The 26,644-nt window shown below is 37.8% G+C and overlaps 1 protein-coding gene across 7 annotated transcripts in view; it reads right to left on the reverse strand.

Moving 5' to 3' along the window:
* Nucleotides 1–1,265: 1,265 nt before the first annotated feature.
* HNRNPR (heterogeneous nuclear ribonucleoprotein R) overlaps nucleotides 1,266–26,644 on the reverse strand; it is a 35,295-nt gene continuing 9,916 nt past the window's right edge. For 2 of the 7 annotated variants that reach the window (XM_065895171.1, XM_065895203.1), the window contains 6 exons: nucleotides 14,495–14,671; nucleotides 12,814–12,949; nucleotides 11,165–11,370; nucleotides 5,590–5,739; nucleotides 2,683–2,804; nucleotides 1,266–2,546 (listed from right to left, as the gene is read on the reverse strand). In XM_065895171.1, coding sequence (XP_065751243.1) covers nucleotides 1,934–2,546; nucleotides 2,683–2,804; nucleotides 5,590–5,739; nucleotides 11,165–11,370; nucleotides 12,814–12,949; nucleotides 14,495–14,671 — 1,404 coding nt within the window. In that variant the 3' untranslated portion in view covers nucleotides 1,266–1,933. Of the gene's footprint in view, nucleotides 2,547–2,682; nucleotides 2,805–5,589; nucleotides 5,740–11,164; nucleotides 11,382–12,813; nucleotides 12,950–14,494; nucleotides 14,672–26,644 lie in introns of all 7 variants that reach the window. The other 5 variants (XM_065895195.1, XM_065895163.1, XM_065895177.1 and 2 more) reach the window with 4 other exon arrangements.

The raw sequence follows: 26,644 nt of genomic DNA on the forward strand, positions 1-26,644 counted from the left end.
CATGGGCATGAGAAAAACCACCAGATCTAAGCTTCATCAAATAGATACCCATGTTAACTTGACACTATTATACACAGCAATTCTATATAATTCCTTTATTAGCTTCCAAAACATAAAAGGAATATTAACAAGGTCTGTTAACTTACTGTACTATGTAATAAGTGTACTTTTAAAGAGAAAGCAGATATATTGACTTTTATCAGCAAATATTCATTTTCCTCCTCAAAGTCAAAAAAGAAGCCATGAAACCCAAAATATGATCTACCTGAGCTCACAAGGAATTAAGTGGCTTATAATTTTGAAATCTAATACTCCACTCCTGTCATAAAAGACACCAAACAAGAACAAAACACAAAATAAAGGTGTGCCCATTTTAATTATTCTCCAATGGCTTATTTTTATAATTTAAAAACATTTTAGATTCACCTAAGAATAGAATAGAAGGGAAAATTTTATTGGTAATTTGAAAGTGATAGAGTTTTCTGCACTGTTAGGGTCAGATTCTTTCGTTCCTTTTATTCTCAAGCAAAAAAAAGTAGTTACAATAAATCAGAATTTCTCAAGGAAATGGAAATAGATGCTATGACTTGGCCAACAAAACTTTAGCCATTCGAGTAGTAAAAAAAATTAAAATAAGAGGTATTAACAGAAAGTCAGAAGTAGGACTACTGGATATTTTTAAGCCTCTCTTAATAAGGCATGAGTGTTTCTCAGAGTAAATTTACATAGCAATAGGAAATTATATTCCTAAACCAGTAACTGAAGTGGTAGTCACAATCATGTATACTAAAAGTTTACATGAAGTTTTGTCCGCAGAGCAATTGACGCCACAGTACTAACATTTTTTCCTGTTATGTACATTCACTCCAGCAAATAAGGTCTTCAGACAACAAATTATCCTTTATAGAAAGAATGTGGGTCAAAATAAATTGCAGTCTGCTTCCCCAACCCCATTTTATTTAACGCAAATTATCCAATGCCTGCAAGAATGTTCAAAAGCCTTTGAACCTGTTTTTAATAAAAATAAAGGATAAAATTGCCAAATTAGGAAAGACTATGAGAGAACATCAATCAGTGCAGTGCTATTTGGAATAAATACTAGAATTTAGTCTAATTCTCAGTCTGATATCCACGATACATACTGGAATAGACAAATTTTGCATGAATTTGATCACTCACATAGGCAGTTATAGTTGGAAAACAATATTCCTTGCAAGGATTACGAATAAAATAATGTTTTAGGACACAATTGAATTTGAAATAGGTAATGTTTTGAATAGATTTTTGAGTTTTATTGAAATCTTACATGAACAAGAAATTGGAAATACAATCACATCAAAGAACAAATTGTCACGGCTTTGACGTTTAAGCCAAACAAATTTTGTAGGGCAGATTTCAAAAAGGTGTGAAGTTATAACAATTTAAAAACACAGTTGACCTACTTCTAGGAATGCAAAACATACAATCATAGGTTATTTTCAATACAAGAAAACTTAAATTTGTTTGCTTTAATTTCTTAAAACTACTAAGACAAAGCACTAGCTTGTATTTTTATTTACAGCATACTCCATACTGCTAGGTAATCTATCCCAAATCCAAAAAATGAAGCTGTCCAAAACCAAAGGTTCTGCAAAATCATGATTTAACAGTGTGCTCAGCTTGTTTTGAAGCTAAAATGAAGCCTGAAAGGATAAAAGCATTGTAACTCCCAGAATAAGGGAACTCTGCAAGCCCAATAATGTCCAAGAGCATTTATGAAAAGAGGAAAAAATAAAAAGACTTGAGTATATACACAATAGTGATTTCTTCAGCCCAATACAAATGGCAGCAAATTGCTACTTAAAGATGAAACAGATAAGCCAATTTTTTTTTGAAGGATGTAGATCTAGAGCCAATCGTATCTTGCCAGTATCATTTTCAAGCCCTCACTTGTCTATTTCCACTGTTGCCCATAAGTATCCTGATAAAATTCCTGGTTGTCATTATTGTAACCATAGTTACCAGAATAGTCACCACCTTGCTGAAGCGGCTGTTGAGCGATGGGCTGGGAACCCCAGTTCTGTTGGTTGTTGGTCTGACGGCGCTTGGAATCAGGTTGGTTGTACCCATCTGCCTTTCTCTTGCCTCCTACATTGCCCCCACGGTTGCCCCGAGATCCACGGGAACCACGGCCTCTCTGCTGTTGTGCAGGACCCCCTCTGCCACCCCTAGAGCCTCTTGGTGGTCCCAAAGGTGCCCCCCTTTGTGAATAGCCAGCTCTACCTCTTGGAGGTGGTGCTCCCCGCCCCCTTGGTGGTGGTGGAGCACCTCGCCCTCCCCTTCCTCCTCCTCTTCCTCTTACTGCATAGCCATCATCATAGCCGTAGTAGGGATCTTCATAGCCTCCACGATAGTCATGATAATCATAACCATAGTAATCATCATAGTAATCTTCATAGCCATAGTAATCTGGAGGGTAGCCATATCCACCTCTCCCCCCACCACGACCCCGACCTCTAATTGGAGGTGGCATACGAGGAGGAGGGTGATAGTAATAATCTTCATACCTAGCAATGGAGGGAAGGGAGAAAAGAAAAAACAAATTAGTTTGCTTCAAGACTCTTCCTGACTTTTTAAATTACCTGATCTCTGTTATCAAGTTATTCTCTGTTCAAAGATGTATTTACTAAAATGTAGACTCACGCAGTGCTTCTGGAGGCCTGTCTAGCAGCTTGGCGCTCTTTCCTTTTCTTGTCTGGTGGCTTGGCTAAGACTATTTCAATTTCTTCCCCTTCTATTTCTTTGCCATTCATTTCATCCATGGCCTATACAAAATTAGGAAATAAATTTACTTTACACATAACAGTACTTTAAACATAACAAACACATCTGTGCCATTAATACACTTGATAAGCAATTTACTTCACAACTATTTTAATTTGCAAGATGAATATACCCACCAAGTTAAAAAAAGTACACAAAGAAAGTACTTGTTCCCCATAATCTTACTTTCTTATGTGTAAATTATGTTGAGAACAAAACTGATGTCCTACCATTATATTTAAAAAGATAGGGCTTCCCTGGTGGCACAGTGGTTGAGAGTCCACCTGCTGATGCAGGGGACACGGGTTCGTGCTCCGGTCCGGGAAGATCCCACATGCCGTGGAACGGCTGGGCCCGTAAGCCATGGCCGCTGAGCCTGTGCGTCCGGAGCCTGCGCTCCACAACAGGAGAGGCCACAACAGTAAGAGGCCCACGTACCGCAAAAAAAAAACGATAAAAGACTGGGGATTCCCTGGTGGCACAGTGGTTAATAATCCGCCTGCCAATGCAGGGGACAAAGGTTCGAGCCCTGGTCAGGGAAGATCCCACATGCCGCGGAGCAACTAAGCCCGGGCGCCACAACTACTGAGCCTGCACTCTAGAGCCCGCGAGCCACAACTACTGAAGCCTGTGTGCCACAACTACTGAAGCCCACGCGCCTAGAGCCTGTGCTCCACAAGAGAAGCCACCACAATGAAAAGCCTGTGCACCACAACGAAGAGTAGCCCCCACTCTCAGCAACCAGAGAAAACCCGCATGCAGTGAAGACCCAATGCAGCCAAAAATTAAATAAATGAATAAATAATAAAAATAAATAAAAATTAAAAAAAGATAAAAGATTGCCAGAGAGCTGCCTGTTGCTGCTACTTAAATCCAAAAACTTAATTCCAAATAACTTCCAAGCTTAGCCAAACCAAAGCAGCAAATTCACAACTGGAAAAAGTGCCAGTAGTAACAAACTTTTCAGAATTCAAATTTTTAAACATGTGGCATTCAACATGTAAGTCTTAAACTGTTGATCTATAAAAATTTTAAGGATTTGAAACATAAATGAGGTTATCAGTAAAATTCAATAAGATACTGACCAAAAAAAGCCTAGGTCCCCCCCACAGTGCTTAACCTGGAACATACTTTGCCTGAATAGTTAAAAGCACAAAGCCTAGCAAAGGCCTGAACTAATGAAGATTCAAGTACTCACCTGGAAAGCAGTAATCAAAAGTATTCTAGGCTCTAGTTTTTTATTTATGTAGTTCCACCTAATAGCCTCTGCCATAGGGTTCAGGTAACTCAGTAACGAAGTATAACCTCCTCACCTCAGCTTTTCTGTTCCCTATACAACCTTTTCCTCTCTGAATATACATAATAAAATGCTCTATCCATAAAGAATATTTAGTGCTTTACAAGTATCTAGACAAAGATTAAATCAGTATCTTCCTCTAACTAGTTTTTCCCCTTTACCACCTTAGCTTTTGGCTGCTTCAACTAAAGCAACTAAATGAGTCTATAAAAGCTTCCTGGTATAAACAAAAGAATGGAGCATCTGTCTACTCTCCCCTCTGGCCATCCTGATTTCCAGTTACTGAGCTAGAAATCTTGTAATTTCAGAGACTTCTTTGGCAAACCACCCTTGAAAATTATTTTAAATTACGAACAACCAGTTATTCAATACCAACTGATTCAAAAGGAGTATTTAGAAGGTATACATGTATTAGTTATCTGTCCTTCGTACCACTGGCAATTCAGAAGCCACACATTAAATTCTGTATTAAGCTGTGAATTTTATAAGCAATATTGTCTCACTAATTAGCTTCCATCAAAAAGCAAACCAATAAATTCTAACTAGTCAAAGATTCTACAAGGCACATTTTAAAGCAGTACCCTGAGCAGGAAACAAAAACTGCTCATATTAGAGGTGGCATCACTTTAACCGACAGAACATGTAGAAAAAGAACCAGGCCTGAGTCATCAAGGATTTCGGATCTATCTCCCCAATTACATAAAAAAGCTTTTATTTTGTCTTTGTCACCCCCGCTCCCCTCCACCCCTCCCCCGCCTTCCGCCAAAAAGGAGAGAGGAACAAGAGGAAGAAGAAACCTGAAATTTCACCCACTAAGGATGGTACTGATCCATTATCATCAGAAAGCAGCAGAGTATTCGGGTTATATGTTCTAGACACCTTATGAAAAGACTTTTTTCACACTTTCCAATACTATCATCAACAAATAAATTAACTATTCCATGCAAGAAATATTTCTAACAACTACTGAAACTGGCAAAACACAGTCAATACTATGAGGATTCTAAAATGACTAAAGAAAGGCAAAACTATGAAGAACTAACCATTCCCTCAGAGCACAGCTACTGAATTAAATGTGTTGTACTAAGTATAAAGCCATGTACACTGCTCAGTTCCATTCACAGGTCCACAAACCAAGGTAAACAAAGTAGTTACGATACACTCATTACCATTTTAGTATTTATACCGGCTAATTACTATTCCTTGTAACATTTTCAAGGTATCATGCTATCAAACCTTAGGCTTACAAAAATAATAGAGAGATTAAAAATAACTTGCCTGAGATCACAAACCCAGTTAGTAATAATCAGGCTTTGAAATATGGAGTCTTACCTGTTATACTACTACCACTTCACAGAGATTATTAAAAGAAAGTTCCAGAGTTCGGTAAAAGCTGAAAACAATTTTATTTGCTTTTTAAGTCACTTTATGTGTTTAGCAAGTTTCAACAAAATTCAAGTATCAAAAAACAAAATTTAAAATTTCTCTACCTTAACAGCTGCTCCTCTGTCTTCGAAATGAACAAATGCATAATCTTTCAACTTCTTCACTCTTTCAAGTTTTCCGAATTCAGAAAACGACTTTTCCAGTATTTCTTCTGTCACTGTAGTAGCCAAGTTTCTCACAAATAAAACTTTCACCTAATATAACAAATATACAAATTGGCATTGGCTACTTAATTTTAGCTGAAGTCCTATATTAAAGTATTTCTTCTTATCTTCATGGCATAGGCTTTTCTTCTCTAAAACATTAAGTGTTAAAAGTGCTATGATCTGGTAACTGACTATACTGCTGAACTGAATAAATAAGCATTTTCAGAACTCTAATGGAAAACTGATGAATTCATAAAAGTGCTAACAAAAGATCAAGATAAAAAAATTAATTACATGGGACTGAGCAAACTGATGAGCAATGATTATAATTTTTGTGACTTTCTGTTTGAATAAAAAAAAAAATCCCACAAGGACTCAGAGGCAGAAAATATACAAATCAATTTTCACTGCAAAGTAAAGGAGCTGTTACAGTGGAGGATTACTGGACTGAATGTCAATATTATGACATTATAGTATGAGTGTGTTTGAGTGTGTTTCGTGTTTGGTAATTGCAATCATTGTTGCTTTTGTTGTGGTCATCCATTTACAATGCTTGGTGTCAGTTTATTTATCTCTTGTAAAAATAAAATACAGTGTGTGTGTGTGTGTGTGTGTGTGTGTAAAAAAAAAAGAAGTATATTGTAACTTGGAGGCTAATGATACTGTGCTACTGTATTTCTGTACACTATTTTTAGTAAGGTAAATGGTATACAGATTAATGCTAAAAAAAGTATACAAAACTGTTCAAAAATACGGTACTGTAAATCTATTAAAATGTTAAGATTATAAAGAAAATAAATGGCAATTTATGGAAGTGTTAAAAAAAAAGTGCTGTGATATAGACGTGAAGAACAGACTTGTGGCTGCCAAGGGCTGGGGATGGGGGGCGGGGGGGGAGGGATGGACTGGGAGTTTGGGGTCGGTGGATGCAAACTATTATATTTAGAATGGATAAACAAGGTCCTACTGTATAGCACAGGGAACTATATTCAATATCCTGTGATAAACCATAATACAAAAGAATATTTAAAGAATTGTATATATGTGTATAACCGAGTCACTCTGCTGTACAGCAGCCTGGCAAAACATTGTAAATCAACTATACTTCAATTAAAAAAAAAAGTGCTATGATAGAAAGTATGAAAAGTACCAAGAAAATGATTCTGTTAGTTACCAATTTATATAAATTATCAGTTCCTTCTCCTGCCATGTTAAAAGTAACTAATACTGTGAACAGGACCTTCAAGGAACCAAAATATATTTATTACTACGTTAATTTACAAATTTAATATGGTCCCTAAGACCCCCTAAAACAACAAGTTTTTGTTTTTACCCCCCAGAACTGGATGTGTTGATTCTAAAGTTCATATGAAAAAATAAACAAGCAGGAAGAGCCAGGAAAAAAATAAGAACAAAATTTAGAGACTAGCCCTACTAGACATAACAAACTCTATCAATTCAATGCTTAAATCATTTAATCAGTGTAGTGTTAATCTGAATAAAGATGAAAATTGGATCCATACCTCACACTATACACCAGGATAAAGTCCAAATAGATAAAAAATTTTAAAGGGGGGGGATGTTGAAAGCATTAGAAGAAAATAAAGGCAATTCCTTTCTGTAACACTGACCTTGGAGAAGGCTTTGTGACTTAAAATCTATAAACTACAAAGGACTGAAAAATTCAACTACTGAAAAGAAATGACTTCTACACAGTAGAAAAATACCATAAGCAAAGTCAAAAAACAACTTATATCACAGAGTTAATCTCTTTCATATCAGAGCTCCAGAAAATAAGACAAAGATCAACAGAAAAACAAAATGAATGGAAAGATGGGCAAAATTCATGAATACATGGTTCATACAAAGAAACACAAATGGTCCTTAAATGTATAAAAAACATAAACTCACGCATGCATAGTAAAGAGAAGCAAATCATAACAGCTTTGAGGTACCATTTATTATGAGATTTGGCAAAACCCAGAAGTTTGGTCCTATCCTCTTTTGACAAGGATGAGGAACATCAGCCTGTTGTATTCTGCTGGTGGGGAGCAGAATACAAGTACACCTCCTACAGAGAATATGGTCAGTATCTTAATAATTACAGATGCATTTACCCTTTGGCCCACAATTCTATCCTCAAGAATCTATCCTACAGACATATTTGCACTTGAATTAACTGAAACGATATAAGCTTACTCACTGGAGTACTATAATAACAAAAGATTAGAAACATCCAATGCCCAGCTGGTTGAATATACTATGGTACATCTACAAAACAGAAAATTATGTAGTCAAAAAATTAAGAAGAGCTCTAAGAGCTACTTTGAAAAAAATGCGAGGATACACTGTTGCTAAGATTTTTTCCCCCATTTTTATACCTCCAAATAGGGATCCAATTTACAGTCAATGTGACAGATAAGCACTTGTCATAGTTTAATTGGCAGCATTTTATAATTTCTTAGTGATACATAAAATAACGGTATATTTCCTTAGAGCTGAAATATATGAGATGAGATGAAATATGACAGTGAATAAAGCAAACACAGATCATTAATACAGCTACCAGTAACCATTTGTGTAAGAAGTAGGGAAGGAAAGAATATATACTAATATTTGCCTGTGTTTGTCCAAGGAAGCACTAAAAGGACAAACCAGAGACCATTAACACTGGATGTCTACAAGGGACAAGGAGGACATGGTAGATGGGGCTAGAGGTGGAAGTAGGACTTCCTACTTAGGATTTAGGATGAATTTCTATGTATAATTTTGATTTGTGAACTAAGGAAATACATTACTCATTCAAAAAAAAAAAAAATTAACACACCTACCGAACAAACTGTCGCCTCAGATAAACGGCTATCTGAGTAAAAAGGATTTTGGGAGAAGACATTAATTCAAGGGAGGAAAGTTTTCCACCTCTATCATTACACCCTTTGTCTTTCTCAATGTTGTCATACCGAAGTCTAATTTCTACATTAGACAGGCCTCCAATTGGTTTATTTACCTTTTTTTAAACTCAACATGGATCTTTTATTCTTTTCTGAGATGAAACCAAAGCATCCTATACAAAAATTACTAGTTGAAACTGTGTTTAAAACATTCAGTAGGAAAAAGGTCCCTTTAAGAAAGATATATTTATGTACACCTGAAACTAACATAACACTGTTAATCAAACTATAATCCAATATTAAAATTAAAAAAAAATACATTTAGGCTCTTTGGTTCTGGTTGATTATAAAAATGACCCAACTTGGCAAAAAAATCTTCAATGAATGATAACACTGATACAGTGAATCAACAGCAGAAGCTTTACACTATTGGGTATACTCCCCCTTGCCCAACCCTGGAATAGAAAACAATAAAGGAGCATTATTCAATCAAGTTTATTCAAATCAGTATTGTTCAAGTTTATAGAGGCTTCCTTTTCATTCTGAAACTTGTTTTTGATCCAGGAAGAATAGTTACTAGAATAAAATCATGAGGTTTTTCTAATCTCACAAAAAGATTTAAGATGAATTTCAATCTGAAAGGTTACCAGAGGTATGTGAAAAGTGGTCGAATAAGCCAATTACTAGCTATACTTTAGATATTCTGGGGAATGTTATTCCCCTCTCAATCTATAAGTTATTTTTAAAATGTTTTTATAGGAAATGCAATACAGGCTACAGTCAGTTTCTACAAGGTAGATTCAAAGTTGTAAGAGATCTTGTAAAGAGATTTATCCAACTCCAATAAAATATATAACATCCAAATTCAGTAAGTTTGTTCAAAGTCACAATTGTATTAGGAGAAGAAACAAGTGGAATTAAAATCAAGCTAGTAATAAATAAAAATAAAAAATCAGGGCTCTTTAGGTTCCCAGTCCCTTTCCTTGACACCTATCTACTCAAAGAATATGAGAAAAAGAGTGAGTGACACATCTGAGTCTCTCCAGTTCATTCTCAATGAATCTTCTTTGCTTAATCCAAAAATGCTTTTGCTTACAAAAACTTTTACCATGCTAGTATAAACCAGGGCTCTCCTCCAAACTAATCAAGAGTGAGGACTGTCTCCTCAGAATCTGGAATAAAAAGCTTGAGGAAAAGACTTCTCAGTCCAGAATAATCCAACCACTCATTTATCACCATCCATAGAGTTGCTGCCTCCGAAAAGGAAAGAGACATACACCAAAATACTCGAAAACTCACTAAAAGCAGCAGAGATGCAACTTCAGATTTGTCCCTTCAACCCCAGGAGTCTCCCAGAGGAAAGCCTAAGAACCAGAACCCTTGGAACCATCCTTTACCAGGCAGAGATCCTGGCAATGCAAGTACAGGACTTAGGAGGAAAGTGAGGGCCTGCTACAGGACTTGTCATGCATATTTTGCCACTACGGTATAACAGCAAACGTGATAACCCTTTGCCTGTCTTCATGTAGACAATATTCTAAGGGAGCTTGATCATTAAAAAAGAAAAGCTTTAAAAAAAGAAAAACGGGGCTTCCCTGGTGGCGCAGTGTTTGAGAGTCCGCCTGCCGATGCAGGGGACACGGGTTCGTGCCCTGGTCCGGGAAGATCCCACATGCCGCAGAGCGGCTGGGCCCGTGAGCCATGGCCGCTGAGCCTGCGCGTCCGGAGCCTGTGCTCCGCAACAGGAGAGGCCACAACAATGAGAGGCCCGTGTACCACAAAAAAAAAAAAAAAAAGAGAAGAAAAGAAAGCTTTAAAAAAAGAAACACGAGGCTTCCCTGGTAGTGCAGTGGTTGAGAATTTGCCTGCTAATGCGAGGGACACGGGTTCGAGCCCTGGTCCGGGAGGATCCCGCGTGCCGCAGAGCAACTAGGCCTGTGAGCCACAACTACTGAGCCTGCGCATCTGGAGTCTGTGCTCCACAACAAGAGAGGCCGCGATAGTGAGAGGCCCGCGCACCGCGATGAAGAGTGGCCCCCGCTTGCCACAACTGGAGAAAGCCCTGGCACAGAAACGAAGACCCAACACAGCCATAAATAAATAAATAAATAAATAAATAAAATTAAAAATGAAGGCAGTTTTAAAAAAAAAAGGAAAAAGGAAAGTAAACTATAAATCTCAATAAAATATAATTCATGGCCATGTAATAAAAGTCACAGTATGGTCAATGAAGACTATAACTTATAATCACCAGAACATTACTTCTCTCTTTATTCAGTAAGACCTTGTCTTTTTTCTTTTCTTAACTTTTTTACCTTTGTATCTCTCATAGTGCCTAGCACTAAACAAACACTTAATTGAAGGGATTTCATTTCAGTTCCTTTTACACATTTAATCTGCAGAAAAAGGAATGGTTAATGGAAATTGCTGGATACCAAGACAGACTGTTAAATTTGGTGTCTAAATAGTTAAGATCAAGGGCTACAATTTGTATTTACTGTAAAATTTGAAATATTCGAGCATTATTCTGAGTACAAAATTTAAATGACAACCGCACCCCCAACCCAAGCAATTGCATTTACCTTAGCCATGACTTCTGGATCTGGTTCTTCCACAGGGTCAGCCCATTCAACCGTAACTACATTTCCCCATACTTTTACTTTTCCACTCATCAGCCGGCGTCTGGCTTGTGCTGCTGACTTGTGATCCTCATACTCAAGGAAGCAGAACCCCCGATTCTTCTTTTTGTCATCGGGTTGATGATAGAGAATAACGTCCACCAAACCCTCTGTTAAACCAACAGCCAGATATATAAGCCAAAAGCATCCACCACACATTTAGCGATTAGGCAGACCTAAATCCACTTGCCGAAGAGCAAAAAATAACTGAAGAAGCCTCAAAATGATTTGCTAATTACCTAGTAGACAATTAAATCAGCGTTATTAGATACGGAGCTAGGGATAGTATTTTATGTTCCCTTTTAATTTTAGGGATCCTGAAGGTACAGCCATAAACAAGTCCAACTACTGTATTCTGACATACAAGAATGTTTTAGAGTGTTTGACATAACGTGAGCTTAAAATTTATGAAAATACTACCAAGGAACTTAAAAACCAAATTATAATATAAATCCAAGAGAACATTCAACAACTAATCACAACCAAAAATCATCCTTGAAGCTAACTTTTTAAAAGTTACTATTTTTACCAAGAATAAAAGTAATGCTTAAAACCAGTGTACCTCTGGTCTTAGTCCTGTACCCTCATCTTTCCATATATGTTCTTTCTAGGTGGTCCCTACTTTTAAATACCATCCATATCCTTAAGAGTGCTTAGATTTTACTCCCAGCAGCAAGATCCAGAATGTGATTTGGATGTGGGAGAGCTGAAGTGAAGGACCAGAGATGAGGCAGTCATAAAACTAGGAGGTTACAGCATTGGATGGTTCATCCACATAGATGTTAAAAGTACTAACAATAAGTCAATTTCGGGCAGAAGAGAAAGACTGTGAACCAGAAAAAATCTTCAATTAATGCAAGACTGAAACCAGAAGAGCAACAGGTGACAGTTTGAAGGAGGGAGAAAGGATTGTTTATCTGTAGTATATGTCTGGATGACAAAAATGTAAAGAAATAATGGTTTTTATATGGGATGGAGAAGTAATCGTCTAAAAGTGTTTTTTTAAATGCAGCTAGCATTAGTGGATCTCCATTAGCATTTAAAACAATGAAATGGAATAGGAAATGTCAGACTAAATCATATGCAATAAGCGAAAATATAATTTTGTTAAATTTTGTTTCAGTTATATATAAATGTATATAAATCTGTGATATAAAATGTTTTCAATCACTTCCATGGATTTAAAATTGGAAATTTGGAAAAATCTGATCTAGAAAAGGTAAGAGGAAGAAGGAGAATTAAGAACTCTCATCCCCTTAGCCCTAAAGCACATTGAATGTCAAGGGAGAAAAGCCTTCCTTCACTTGAGGGCTATAGGGCAAAGACTGTGTCAAAAGCTAGGGTTCAATTAAGGCAAAGTAAAGAGGACATTCCAAGAAATTGAGGCTACGAGGGAAGCTGCTTAGTCCAAACCACTAAAAAGAAGAAAGGAGGCAATTTAGACACTGAATAGACATGTGAATTCTTAGATTAAGATACACCTCGTTTTTTTGCACCTATAAATAGCACCACAGATTTCCCAAAACTAATTTCTAAATACATTTTTGTTTTACCTGTGACTTTACTGAATTCTTCCAGAATGTTTTCTTTAGTCTTATTCTTCGGAATTGATCCAACAAAAAGCCTGTTGTTTGCCACAGAAATGCACACTCCAAGGTGTTTACCAGGGCGAATTTCATAGCTGTCACACTGAAAGGAAGAAAAGAACCAGACACCCCACAACCACCCCAAACTCAGAACAACTGATCTCAAGCTAAAAAACTGAACAATTTAAGGTCAAATACTCCCTGCCTCATGAACTCACGGAGTTCCCTTATGCTTGCCGTAACATAAAATGTGTATTTTTAAACCTGTTACAGCCTCTCGTTTTAGTTTTAACCTTCACTGCTATTCACTTTATCTTTAAAAAGATCTGATCTCATATTTCAGTATTATCTATCTGAAGATTTTCTCCCAGAGAATTTCAGAAAAAATACCTGAGACTGCTCGTTCATCTGCCCTTGGAGATGAAATTAGATATAGATAAGCCACAGGCAAAATAACAATATATAAAGAATACCAGCTATGTTTAATCAATGTAAAGAAATTTAGAAGAATTTCACATTTTACATAAAACACAGAATTCCAACATCTGAAACTACATGTCGAACACAGTACTTATAAAATTATATGAAATGATAAGAATAAAAAATGTTTCATTTAAATGGCTATGATTTCCTTGATAAACTTTAGCTTTTTAATGGCTTAACATTACTTACCTATTAGTTTACTAAAAGATATGTAATTTTTTTAAAAAAATCATCCATATGTTGTCAGAAACAAGGAAATAAAGCTTTGAAAACTTCTCGGTACCGAATAAACAAACTGGAAGGAAAAGTCCGTAATAAAAACTAAAATCTGGGTCAAGCTACAAGTAAAACTAATTTTGAGGCAACTGATAAAACCAAAAGCCTTGGTGAAAGAGGTTACTATTCTAGAAGAACTAGAACTAGACTAAGTGAGGCCTTTAGCTGTCTGGCAAAAGAGTATGCCAAGGAACAACGATATTGCTATTTTGGGTTACTGAGAGGGTTGTATCTTAACAGGAGTAAAGATATACTTAATTGGCATAACTGTTAATACTACTACTACTACTACTCTGGAATAAGTACAAAGGGTAAAAGGCCCTACACAAAGGAAATTACTAGATTGGTTATAAAACAGTAGAAAAAGAGAGAAAGATTAAAAGATAGGAAAGAACAAGAATATACTTAGAAAATAAACTGTATGATTAGGCTATGACAAAAACAAAGAGATTCATAGCCATTTCCTGAATTGTGTCCTAAAAGTCAGTGTTGCCCAGTTATGTTCCCGAGAACCCATCCCATACTTCATCACACTTTAAGAATCCTACCCTAAAGTTTAACAGCAAGAACTGACATTTTTGTCTAAGATCAAAAGAGAGACCTGCAGAAGCCAAATATCAATGAAACTTTAGATACTAATCACTCTAATAAATAACTTCTTAGAATTATGGGAGACTTTCTCTAACACCTTATTTCTTGGGTACTTTCATTTCTTTTTTACTTTTATAATCAGAAAAAAACAGCCAACAGTCACATACCAACTCAGTCAATATAAAAACTTTCAAAGCAAAAACTAAAGAAAGTGAAACAATGTTAACTGCAAATGTTTTTAATTGAGGTATTTCTCTCAAATGACTTGCTAGACAGTGGGCATTTGCTTATCACATACCAGTTTAACAGCTTCCTGTGCAGCTTCCTTTCCACAGAAGGTGATAAATGCATACCCTCTGTTCTGACCAGACAGTGGATCCATCATAAGACGTAGATCCCAAATGGGACCAGCCTTTTCAAAAAGGGGCACCAACTCATCCTCATATAAATCTCTTGGTATTTTACCTACAAAGACCTGAAATAAAACCTCTGTGTTAGAATCCCAATGTAAGCATTTGATTTTAGAGCCACAAAGCCCAGTTGCCTTTTTTTTAAGGGGTGGGGACAGAAAGATGGTTAAGGAAAAATGGGGACAATTTGAATCTTGCAAAGCTAACCTTAGCTTTTATTATAATGACTTTCAGGGCATCAACATAGAACAATATTCTATATTGAAAAATGGAAAATGATTAATAAAAGTGTGCAAAATTTGTAGTAACAACTCTAAATTCTGAATTTTTATAATTTGTTTTTTTCTCACAAAAAAACAGAATAAAAGGCATGTATAAATCTTCATGGAAATACCTCTGCATTTTTATAAAAACAATAATTGAACAAAAAGATTGATGAGGTCTTCCTCATATTTTCTCAACTCCAAATTCTTTACTACTTAGAACTCCAGTGCTGGGACTTCCCTGGTGGTCCAGTGGTTAAGACTCAGCCCTTCCAATGCAGGGGGCGCGGGTTCAATCCCTGGTCAGGGAACTAAGATCCCACATGCTGTGTGGCTTAAAAAAAAAAACTCCAGTGCTTCAATCTATCCCTTTCTCTATCAGGATATTACATTTTAAGTAAGTATGAAAAAAATTTTTCAACATTTGAAGATTTTGTGTGTTTAGTTAGAATTATATAATAAGTAGGATTAAGTTATGTAAGAATGATAAATTAGAATTAAACAATCAGAAACCCTCTCAGTATTTAATATCAGACTACAATTTTCTTCAAATTTCCACCATGTCAGCAACATTGAAAATAATCTTTTATGTTAAAACATTTGCAATCCACACACAGTCTTAAAGAGTATATTAGTGTTTGCATGAGACGAATTTTCTAGTGAAACTCATCTACATCAGCATTTCATATTCTGAAATGACCTGATTAATGAAGTAATAATAACAGCAATCCAAAAGATGCCAATATTATTACTGGAGATTAAGTTTCTGGTGTTAAGCTCTACTACAGTTGTGCTATCTTAAGACAATTCTTTTCAAATCAGATTCACCTTCACTGCTACCTGGTAAAACTTGAGGTCTTCTTCTAAATCTCTAGCACAATTCTCACACGACAGCTATTCTCATTTGTCTACCTCCTTAAAGTCTCCAATCCTCGTTCATTAAACCTCATTCTAAGGAGATCACCTGAAAAGCCATTGGTTTCCTAACATTCTTTCCTCTCAGTCTTAAAAACCTTTCTCAACATCTATTTTCACTTCTTTCCTTTATACCTCAGAAATTTACCTCCTTTCCAAAAAAAGGTTAGCTCCTTAACCCTAATAAATTTCTTCTTCTTACTACCCATTTCTTCTTACTACCTTCTTCTGGAAATAATCACAAATCTTCATCTCTTCAACTGTCCTATTTTGCTCAGTGCATTCTCTCCTTCCCAGTGGTTCCTGTCTTCAAACATGCCAAATCTCCCATAACAAAACAAAATACAAACAAAAAAACCCTTTTTTAGCCTGTATCTTTCCTTTCACTTTTAAATGCTTTGAACACATGGCCCATATCTGTTTTATTTCACTCATGCAGTTATTCTTTTCAACACATCTACTGTATGCTTAGTACTGTGCAGCTACGAGAAGTACAAATAAGACATCAGGCATCATCTGAGTGACATCCCTACAGAACCATCTTTCTAATAAAAGCTCACTCTGAAAAGTACTTGCATCTACGCTCTCTTTAACTCTCTAAAAATTGGCTGCTTCTTCTATCACTAAACTGTATGCCCTAACGTCACTAATGGACTTCTAAGGACCAAATTCAGAAGTCTTTCCTTCCTCAGTCTCATCATCCTTGCCTTCTCAACAAGCATTAACACTGGTGATGTTATCTTCTGAAAATTCTCTTCCCTTAAGCTTTCAGAATCCTCCACTAACCTGGTCTTAATCTTTAACTACTCCTCTATCCTTTCCATGGTGATTTGTCTATCCATCTAATAATAATCTGCATGTTTCCCATAGTTATGGCCCTATTTCCCATAATTCACTGTATTTTCTTCACTCGTAAGGATCATATCCATTCCCAAAGGCTACAACTCTACAGTCATCTCCCAATACATCCCATACATCCCGAGACCTAATTCTATATCTCCAACTACCTATTAAACATTTCCTCTGATAGTCCTGATTTTACCCCAAATCATCAGTAAGTTCAGCAACGCCAATTTCTGGTTTTTGATTATAAATGTATGTATAGGTAAGAATGACTATGTATCAGAATATTAAAAGTTGTTATCAATGCATAAAAAAACTACTCTAATTTTATTCTCATTATATTTTCTAAATATTTTACAATAAAGGTATAATATATTTGTAACAAACGTTTCCTTTATCCAAAAATCAAAATGACTAAAACCCACCCTTGTCAGTTGGCTCCTCTGATTTTCCCCACATTTCTCTTGGGAGAATGGAATTTCTGCTCTCCCCCTCCACCCCAAGATGACTGAGGAAATAATACTCTCATAAATAAAAACCTCAGATATTTTTAATCCCTCCCATTCCCATCCATATCCAATTTATTTTTTAAATATAAGCTGAAGTTGCTCCAATGTATAATGCTACCCTATACAGATAACTGGCCCCCTTCCTATTCAGAGAACTTGTCCAGACCTTTGACAAGACGTGAACTCATAAGCCATGCATTTCTCTACATTCTAGAGATAAGAGTGAACACCACAGACAGGTCTAGGCATTAATGAAGCTTATATTCTACTGACAGACAAAAAAAATTTTTAAAGATAAACAATATGATTTCAGGAGGTGTTAAAGGCTAAGTAAAATAAAAGCAAAGGGACTTCCCTGGTGGTGCAGTGGTTAAGAATCTGCCTGCCAATGCAGGGGACATGGGCTCAAGCCCTGGTCCGGGAAGATCCCACATGCCACAGAGCAACTAAGCCTGTGCACCACAACTACTGAGTCCGCATGCCACAACTACTGAAGCCCGCGCGCCTTGAGCCCACGCTCCACTACAAGAGAAGCCACCGCAATAAGCCTGCACACCGCAATAAAGAGTAGCCCCCACCCGCCAAAACTAGAGAAAGCCCACACACAGCAATGAAGACCCAACACAGCCAAAAACAAATAAAATAAATTTATTTAAAAAAAATTTAAAAAATAAAAGCAAAGGGCTTCCACGGTGGCACAGTGGTTAAGAGTCCGCCTGCCGATGCAGGGGACACGGGTTCGTGCCCCGGTCCGGGAAGATCCCACATGCCGCGGAGCGGCTGGGCCCGTGAGCCATGGCCGCTGAGCCTGCGCGTCCGGAGCCTGTGCTCCGCAACGGGAGGGGCCACAACAGTGAGAGGCCCGCGTACAGCAAAAAAAAAAAAATAAAAAAAAAAATAAAAGCAAAGAAAAGGGGGACTTCCCTGATGGTCCAGTGGCTAAGACTCCATATTCCCAATGTAGGGGGCCCGGGTTCAATCCCTGGTCAGGGAACTAGATCTCACATGCATGTAGCAACTAAGAGTTTGCATGCCACAACTAAAAGATCCCACATGCCGCAACTGAAAAAAAAAAAAAAGTCCTGCGAGCCCTAACTAAGACCTGGCGCAGCCAAATAAACAAATAAATATTTTTTTTAAAAAGCAAAGAAAAGGGATAAAGGAAGAAGAGGCTGTATTTTAATAGAAGGGCCTCCCTGAAAAGGTGAATTTGAACTGAGACCTAAGAGAAAATTAAGTAAAAATCTGAGGAAAGAGCATTCCAAGGTGATGGAACAAGTACAAAAAGATGGGGAGTACAACTGACATTATCTGAAGAACAGCAAATAGGCCAGTGATTAAAATAAAAGATCTGGGACTTCCCTAATGGCGCACTGGGTAAGACTGCGCTCCCAATGCAGGGGGTTCAGGTTTGATCCCTGGTCAGGGAACTAGATTCCACATGCATGCCGCAACTAAGAGTTTGCATGCCACACCTAAGGAGCCCACCAGCTGCAACTAAGACCTGGTGCAACCAAATAAATAAATATTTATTTTAAAAAATTAAAATGTCCACACAGGAGACAGTGATGGGAAAGAGAGAACAGGAGCCAGATTAAGTTAAACCATGGTTAGACGTTTGAGTTTTTTTTTTTTTTTTGGACGTTTGAGTTTTATTTCTTAGGAAGACAGAGGATTTGAGCAGACAAATAACTGGGTATTACTTATGTTCTAAAAGGAATATTCTGGGGCCTCCCTGGTGGCGCAGTGGTTAAGAACTCGCCTGCTAATGCAGGGGACATGGGTTCGAGCCCTGGTCAGGGAAGATCCCACATGCTGAGGAGCAACAAAGCCTGTGCACCACAACTACTGAGCCTGCGCTCTAGAGCCCACGAGCCACAACTACTGAAGCCCGCACACCTAGAGCCCGTGCTCCACAGCAAGAGAAGCCACCGCAATGAGAAGCCCACACACTGCAACGAAGAGTAGCCCCCGTTCACCACAACCAGAGAAAAGCCCACGCACAGCAACCAAGACCCAACGCAGCCAAAAATAAAATTAATTTTAAAAAAAAAAAAAGAAAAAAAGGAATATTCTGGCAGCTGGATAGAAAGTGGACTGTATGGAAAAACAGGCTGACCAGTCAGCTTAATACAGCAAGGGATGATGGTGGCTCGGTGTAGTAGGGTGATAGCTTAAAGGTAGGGAGAATTTGAGAAACACTGAGTTTTTAGTTATGTGGGATTCAAATCTACATTTTATTTACCTTGAGCAAGTTTCTCAATCAGCGAGTCTCAAGATCCTTATCTGGGAATAACATCAGGAAGAGGGTTCAATTTCCATGTGAGCAGAGAGCCCACATCTTGGTCCTCATTTTATTCCCAGCACTGAACAGTGCCAGGGACACAACAGCTGCTCATCTTTGAATGAATATACAAATGAACATCTACCTCATACTGTAACTTACTCACTAGATCCCATCCTTTCTTTCTTACTCAAGGACACTTGGTCCGGCAACAATTTTGTCATCAATTTCCCCCTTTATACATGGATCATTCCTATCAGCACATCGTATGCTATAATTTCTCCCTTAAAATTTAAATTAAAATAAAAAATAGGGGCTTCCCTGGTGGCGCAGTGGTTGAGAGTCCGCCTGCCGATGCAGGGGACACGGGTTCGTGCCCCCGTCCGGGAAGATCCCACATGTCACGGAGTGGCTGGGCCCGTGAGCCACGGCCGCTGAGCCTATGCGTCTGGAGCCTGTGCTCCGCAACAGAAGAGGCCACGACAGTGAGAGGCCCGCGTACCGCAAAATAAGTAAATAAAGAAAAAATAAAGAATATACCTTGATTATAACACCTTCTAGCTATTGCCCCGTTTCTCTGCTACCCTTTGTAGCAAAACTGCTCAAAAGAGCCATATATACTTGCTGCCTCAAATTTCTCATCTCCTTACTCTCTTGAATCTTCTCCAAATCTGGCTTTTACCACCATTCCAGTCAAAGTCATTAATGCCATCAATGCTGTCACAATCAAATGTCAATTCTTAGTCCTCATCTTACTTGGGAAGTTTGATATAATTAACCATTCTTTCTTCTATGAAAACTTTCTTCACTTGACTTCTGGGACACCCCACTCCTGGTTTTTCTTACCTCATTGGCTCTTTCTTCTCAGTCCCCTTTGCTAGTTCCTCCTTGTCTCCCCAAACTCTTAATGTTGAAGGGCTGCAGGAATCAGATCTTAGACCTTTTCTCTAGCTACACACACTTCCTTGGTGACACACCCAAACTCATGGTTTTAAAATACCATCTAGAGACTTCCCTGGTGGTCCAGTGGTTAAGAATCCGCCTTCCAATGCAGGGGATGCAGGCTCGATCCCTGGTCGGGGAACTAAGATTCCACATGCCACAGGGCAACTAAGCCCGTGCTGCAACTACTGAGCCCACACGCTCTAGAGCCTGTGTGCCACAACTAGAGAGCCTGCGTGCCAGAATTACAGAGCCCACACAGTCTGGCGCCTGCACGCCACAACTAGAGAGAAGCCCGCACACCACAACTAAGACCCAAGGCAGACAAAAATAAACAAATGCATATATATATATTTTTTTTTTTTAAAAACTCATCTAGATGCTTATGCCTCCCACATTTATAATCTCCAGCCAGAATTCTCCTATGAACTCCATGATATAAGCAACTGCTCACTCAACAGCTCCATCTGGATGTCTAAGAGACGTCTAACTCATAACATGTCCAGAATTGAACTACTATCTTTCAATCCCACTAATTTGCTCTTCTCTATAGCCTTCCTCATTTCAACAAATGGCAATTCCATCCTTCCAGCCACTCAGGTCATGAGTCTTAAAGTCATCTTTGGTTCCTTTCTCTCATATCTCCATATCCAACTCATCAATAAATCCTGTTAGATACGCTTTCAAATTACCCAGAATCTGACCACTTCTCACTAGCTTCAGCCATATCACCCTACAACATTATCAACTCTATAAATCAGCATTAACAGGGCACAGCACTTTAAAAAAAAAAAAGCTACTGATAAAAGGTATCCTGAGGGGCTTCCCTGGTGGCGCAGTGGTTGAGAGTCTGCCTGCCAATGCAGGGGACATGGGTTCGTGCCCTGGTCCGGGAAGATCCCACATGCCGTGGAGCGGCTGGGCCCGTGAGCCATGGCCGCTGAGCCTGCGCGTCTGGGGCCTGTGCTCCGCAACGGGAGAGGCCACAACAGTGGTAGGCCCGTGTACCGCAAAAAAAAAAAAAAAAAAAAAAAAAAAAAAAAAAAAAAAAAAAAAAAGGTATCCTGAAACAAAAAATACACAAGAGTAATTGGTATTAATTTTGAAATGTATTTTTTGGTGTGGCTAGGTTCTCTGGCCACACTAGGCCTAGCCTGGTTTGAATATTTTTAAATTTGAGAATATCTGTATTTGAGTATTTTAAAACTGTTCTGGGAAGAAAATTCTGCTTTATATTGTTTCTATTAACATAATGCAGTTGTGCCTCATAATTACATCATTCACCATCCATATTTTCTCCCTACCCATTACAAATACAGGCAAAAGCAAAGAAAGCACACGCAGTGGCACTATGAAAATACAGTTGAGGGGCTTCCCTGGTGGCGCAGTGGTTAAGAATCTGCCTCCCAATGCAGGAGACATGGGTTCGAGCCCTGGTCCAGGAAGATCCCACGTGCCGCGGAGCAACTAAGCCAGTGCGCCACAACTACTGAGCCTGCACTCTAGATCCCGTGAGCCACAACTACTGAAGCCCGCGTGCCTAGAGCCCACGCTCCGCAACAAGAGAAGCCACCGCAATGAGAAGCCCACGCACCGCAACAAAGATTAGCCCCCGCTCACCCCAACTAGGGAAAGCCCGTGGGCAGCAACAAAGACCCAACGCAGCCAAAAATAAATTAAAAAAAAAAAATAGTTGAACACACCTAAGTGAGGAAGCTAAGTGTCAGATTATTATACTTCTTTCATAACACATGTCTATATTTTTAGAACCATTCAGGTTTGCTTCATTAAGCATATCTAAAATGAAAAAAATCTGTATTTTCAGGAAAAGCAATTTAATGATTACCTTACAGAAAGAATTCGTAACAGCAAGCTCCTCATACTCTAAATTATCATTTGAATGTTAGAAGTCCAACTTATAGCTTTTCCATAAGAATACTGTTCTATTTTAAAAGAAACATCAGGGAATCCCCTGGTGGTCCAGTGGTTAGGACTCCATGCTTTTACAGCAGGGGGCATGGGTTTGATCCCTGGTTGGGGAACTAAGATCCCACATGCCCCGTGGCACGGCCAAAACAAAACAAAAAATTAAAATTATAAATAAATAAAAGAAACATCCACAAACCTATGGTTAACAAAGTGCCCAATATTATAATCACTGAGATCCATGAAGAAACATGCCAAAAATACTGATTTGTTTGAGAAATAGGAGATGGTCTCATTTCAAGATCAATTTAACTTAGGACATTAAAAGAACTTAAAAAGGCTGAAAATAAATAGTATTCAAAAACTAAGATCACTCTTTTTAAAGTTTTTAAGCTCAATTTTTAATTAACTAAAATGTAACATAAATGTTTTCCTTTTATTAACTTGTTGAGCCATTCTGGCTCCATATGAGCTGTTCAGAGTAACCACTCAATCATGTGCAGGTTAATCCTCCCCCTCCAGGACCAAGAGAATCTAGTGAATACCCTAACAACAGTTCTTCCTTTACTCACTAGGCATTAAGGCTTTGAAAGTTTTGGCTGTCTATTATCTATCCACTCATTACTTCAACAGTAATAGAGGAAGCCCTCTGAGACTCTGGAAGGAATCAACAGAAGTAACCAGACAGCTCAACAGTGTCTTTTTTTTTTGGGGGGGGGTGGGAGCTGCGTAGGGTCCTAGTTGTAGCACGCGGGGAGTCTTCGTTGAAGGGTATGGGATCTTTCGTTGCGGCGTGGGCTCTTTGTTGTGGCACACAGGCTCCAGGGTACGTGGACTCTGTAGTTTGCGGCACTCGGGCTCTGTAGCTGAGGCATGCGGGCTTAGCTGCCCCACTGCATGTGGGATCTTAGTTCCCCAAAAAGGGATCGAACCCGCATCCCCTGCATTGGAAGGCGGATTCTTTATAACTGGACCACCAGAGAAGTCCCTCAACAATGTCTTTTGATTATCTACTAGGGTTGTTCCATTATCCAGCTCCTATTCACTATTTTGCAAACACAGCAGCTTTTCTTTATATGTAATTCCAGTCAGATGCTACAAAGTCATATACTTACAGGTCTGTTAAATACACTGGTTCTTTAACACTTCAACTAGCTAATACACCAAAGAGTTAGACCCCAATCTACCATTTCCTTTGAATTCTTCCACAGATCATCAGTGCTATGCTCTTTAAACAAGAGTTTATTACATAGACATGATCTCCATAGAGATTACATTTGTCAATGGAAACAAATTAAAAGTTTTACAATACCAGCTGAAGAATACAAAGATACTGTGACACATGGTAACTAGACTTATCATGGTAATCATTTTGAAACTACAGAAATATCAAATTACTGTGTTGTGCACCTGGAACTAACATAGTGTTGAAAGTCAACTGTACTTCAAAAACAAACAAATTCATAGAAAAAGAGATTAATCTGTGGTTACCAGAGGCGGGGTTGAGGAGAGGATGAACTAGATGAAGGTAGGCAAAAGGTACAAAAGTACTAGGGGTACAATGTACAACATAATATAATTAGCACGGCTGTATGTTATATAAGAAAGTTGCTAAGAGAGTAAATCCTAAGACTTCTCATCACAAGGAAAAATCATTATTTTTTTCTATTTCTTTAATTTTATGAAATGATGGACACCCACTAAACTTAGCGTGGTCATCATTTCATGATATATGTAAGTGAAACCATTATGCTGTTGTACACCTTAAGTTTATATAGTGCTGTATGTCAAGTATTTCTCAATAAAACTAGAAGAAAAAGGAAAAAAAAAAGGATACAAAGATACTATAACCAGACTAAGTCTGAGAGCCAAGGCACACTAAAAAAAAAAAAACGCATTTCAAAATTGATACTTATCATTCTTGTGTATTTCTCATCTCAAGGTCAATGCTTAGCAACTATGTCCATTAATGAGTACTCACTTATAGGGTTAATTTACAGTAGATTTTTATTTATTTATGGCTGCAGTGGGTCTTTGTTGCTGTGCTTGGGCTTTCTTTAGTTGTGGTGAGCAGGGACTACTCTTCGTTGCGGTGTGCGGGCTTATTGTGGTGGCTTCTCTTGGTGCGGAACACGGGCTCTAGGCACGCGGGCTTCAGTAGTTGTGGCTCTTGGGCTCTAGAGTTGCTCCACGGCATGTGGAATCTTCCCGGACCAGGGCTTGAACCTGTGTCCCCTGCACTAGCAGGCAGATTCTTAACCAATGCACCACCAGGGAAGCCCTTTACAGTAGATTTTATCCAAAGATAAAACCTCGTAGTCTTCTCATAGCTTAATTTTAATAATGTCAGTCTCATGTACTGACCCTAATTTCAACTTCCTCAGTCAAGAGCTAATAATAATTTTGGGGGACTTCCCTGGTGGTCCGGTAGTTAAGAATCCGCCTTCCAATGCAGGGGACGTGGGTTAGATACCTGGTCTGGAAACTAAGATCTCACATGCTGTGGAGCAACTAAGCCCGCACGCCTCAACTAGAGAGCCCAAGTGCCGCAAACTACAGAGTCCACACACTCTGGAGCCCGCTCACCACAACTAGAGACAGAAAACCCACATGCCACAACTAGAGAGAAGCCCGCACACTGCAACGAAGAGGCTGAGTGCCACAACGAAGACCCGACGCAGCCAAAAATAAAAATAAATAAAATAAAACATTAAAAGAAAGAGCTATAATTTTTAGTAACTGTAATGAACCATAAAAGAACAAAAACCCAAACCTTAGAGCATCAATATGACACCAATTAAACCCAATTATGTACCAAACCTATCATCAACCCAGTATGTTAAAAACTTTAATTTTCAAAACATATAGGCCAAATCTCATGAAATCTAAACTTAAGGGAGAAATCCAAACTTTTACACTGCACTCTTATTGCAACAAACTGCTTGACAAGAGTGGCTTAGGCTGGTGATCTCATATAGGGATTTTTGCTGCAACCATATCTGCTGTATGTAATGATATCTAACATACAGAAAAACGCATCTTTCTGCTAAAGAGGGAGTGCAATATAAGAGAATGTATACATATTTTACAATTAGCATACTATTTGTTTCTAATTGGATACTCAAAAGTTTACTCTATTAAATTGTTCAAATACTTCCAGTGAAATCTTAAAGTACTAGCAAACTCTTTCTTTATCTACATAAAGCAAAGATAAAACAAGTTTCCATTAAAGAGCTCATTAATGAAACCAATCTAATAAAAAAAGTTTATTTTTATAATTATGAGATAGATACAACCAACTAATTTTACACCAGGCTATATTCGACATTGTGAAGAACAGAACCATATGATACAATTTTTACTCCTAAGGATTTTATAATTAGTCAAAGAAACAAAACTAAGAAAACGTAGCAATAATTGATAAGGATATCACATGGTATACTACAGATAACTTTTTCAAAATGTATTCTCCTCTTGGAAGTGTTTCAAGCTGCCTCAAGAACAAGAAAAAGGGCAAAGCATCAATTCCATTTTTATTCATTTTATATGAGGGCTTAAGGTAAGGGAAAAAAAAATCCTCATGCCAGGAACAAAATTTAAAACCATTAGAAAAAAATACACATGGTGTAGGAGTCCCTGTAAGAAAGCTGAACTATATTTCCATACTGTTTAAAAATAAAATATAAATGTAGATTTTGAAGGGTCACAACATAAATAGAACATTAAAGATAAAGGATGGTAGAGGGGAATTAATGAGAGGACAAAAGTGAGTGAAAGGCTAAAGATATCATTCACTTGTATATTGTTTCAATGACACTTTCTTCTGTAAGGAATGTAGATGGTTTAGAGTCCCAATCCCAACTCTATCAATAATTATATAGCATTAAGTAATTTTTTGAGACTCAAAACAAACATATGTAGCTGATACAGGTATCACAAAAAACAAAAATGCTTAGAGCCCTTTTAATAATGTTAAATATTAAGAAACAGAACATTAATTGTAATAACGTATAAAAGAAGTTCAGGGAACAAAGACCAATAACTGTAAACATTTACATACAGAGAACATTCTACATACAGAGAACATAATTAGAATTAGCTCTGATATACATCTAAAGTGTTATGTTAAATGGTGATGTCTTTATTTATCAATTCACAAACCAGAAATAATAATCTTTGCTTCTGGCTACCTGAAAAGTTAAGTTTCAGCTTTTAGAAGGGTGCCATTGACAACGTTTGAGTAAAGTTTTAAGATTTCTTAGAATTCTAATATAAGTAGGAGATACATAACAATACCTCCTAAATATTTTAACTGACATTGTCACCTAAGGAAGCTACTGCCATCACTTTGTTTTA

The sequence above is a fragment of the Phocoena phocoena genome, chromosome 1 (genome assembly GCF_963924675.1).
Source record: "Phocoena phocoena chromosome 1, mPhoPho1.1, whole genome shotgun sequence".
Taxonomy (NCBI): Eukaryota; Metazoa; Chordata; class Mammalia; order Artiodactyla; family Phocoenidae; genus Phocoena; species Phocoena phocoena.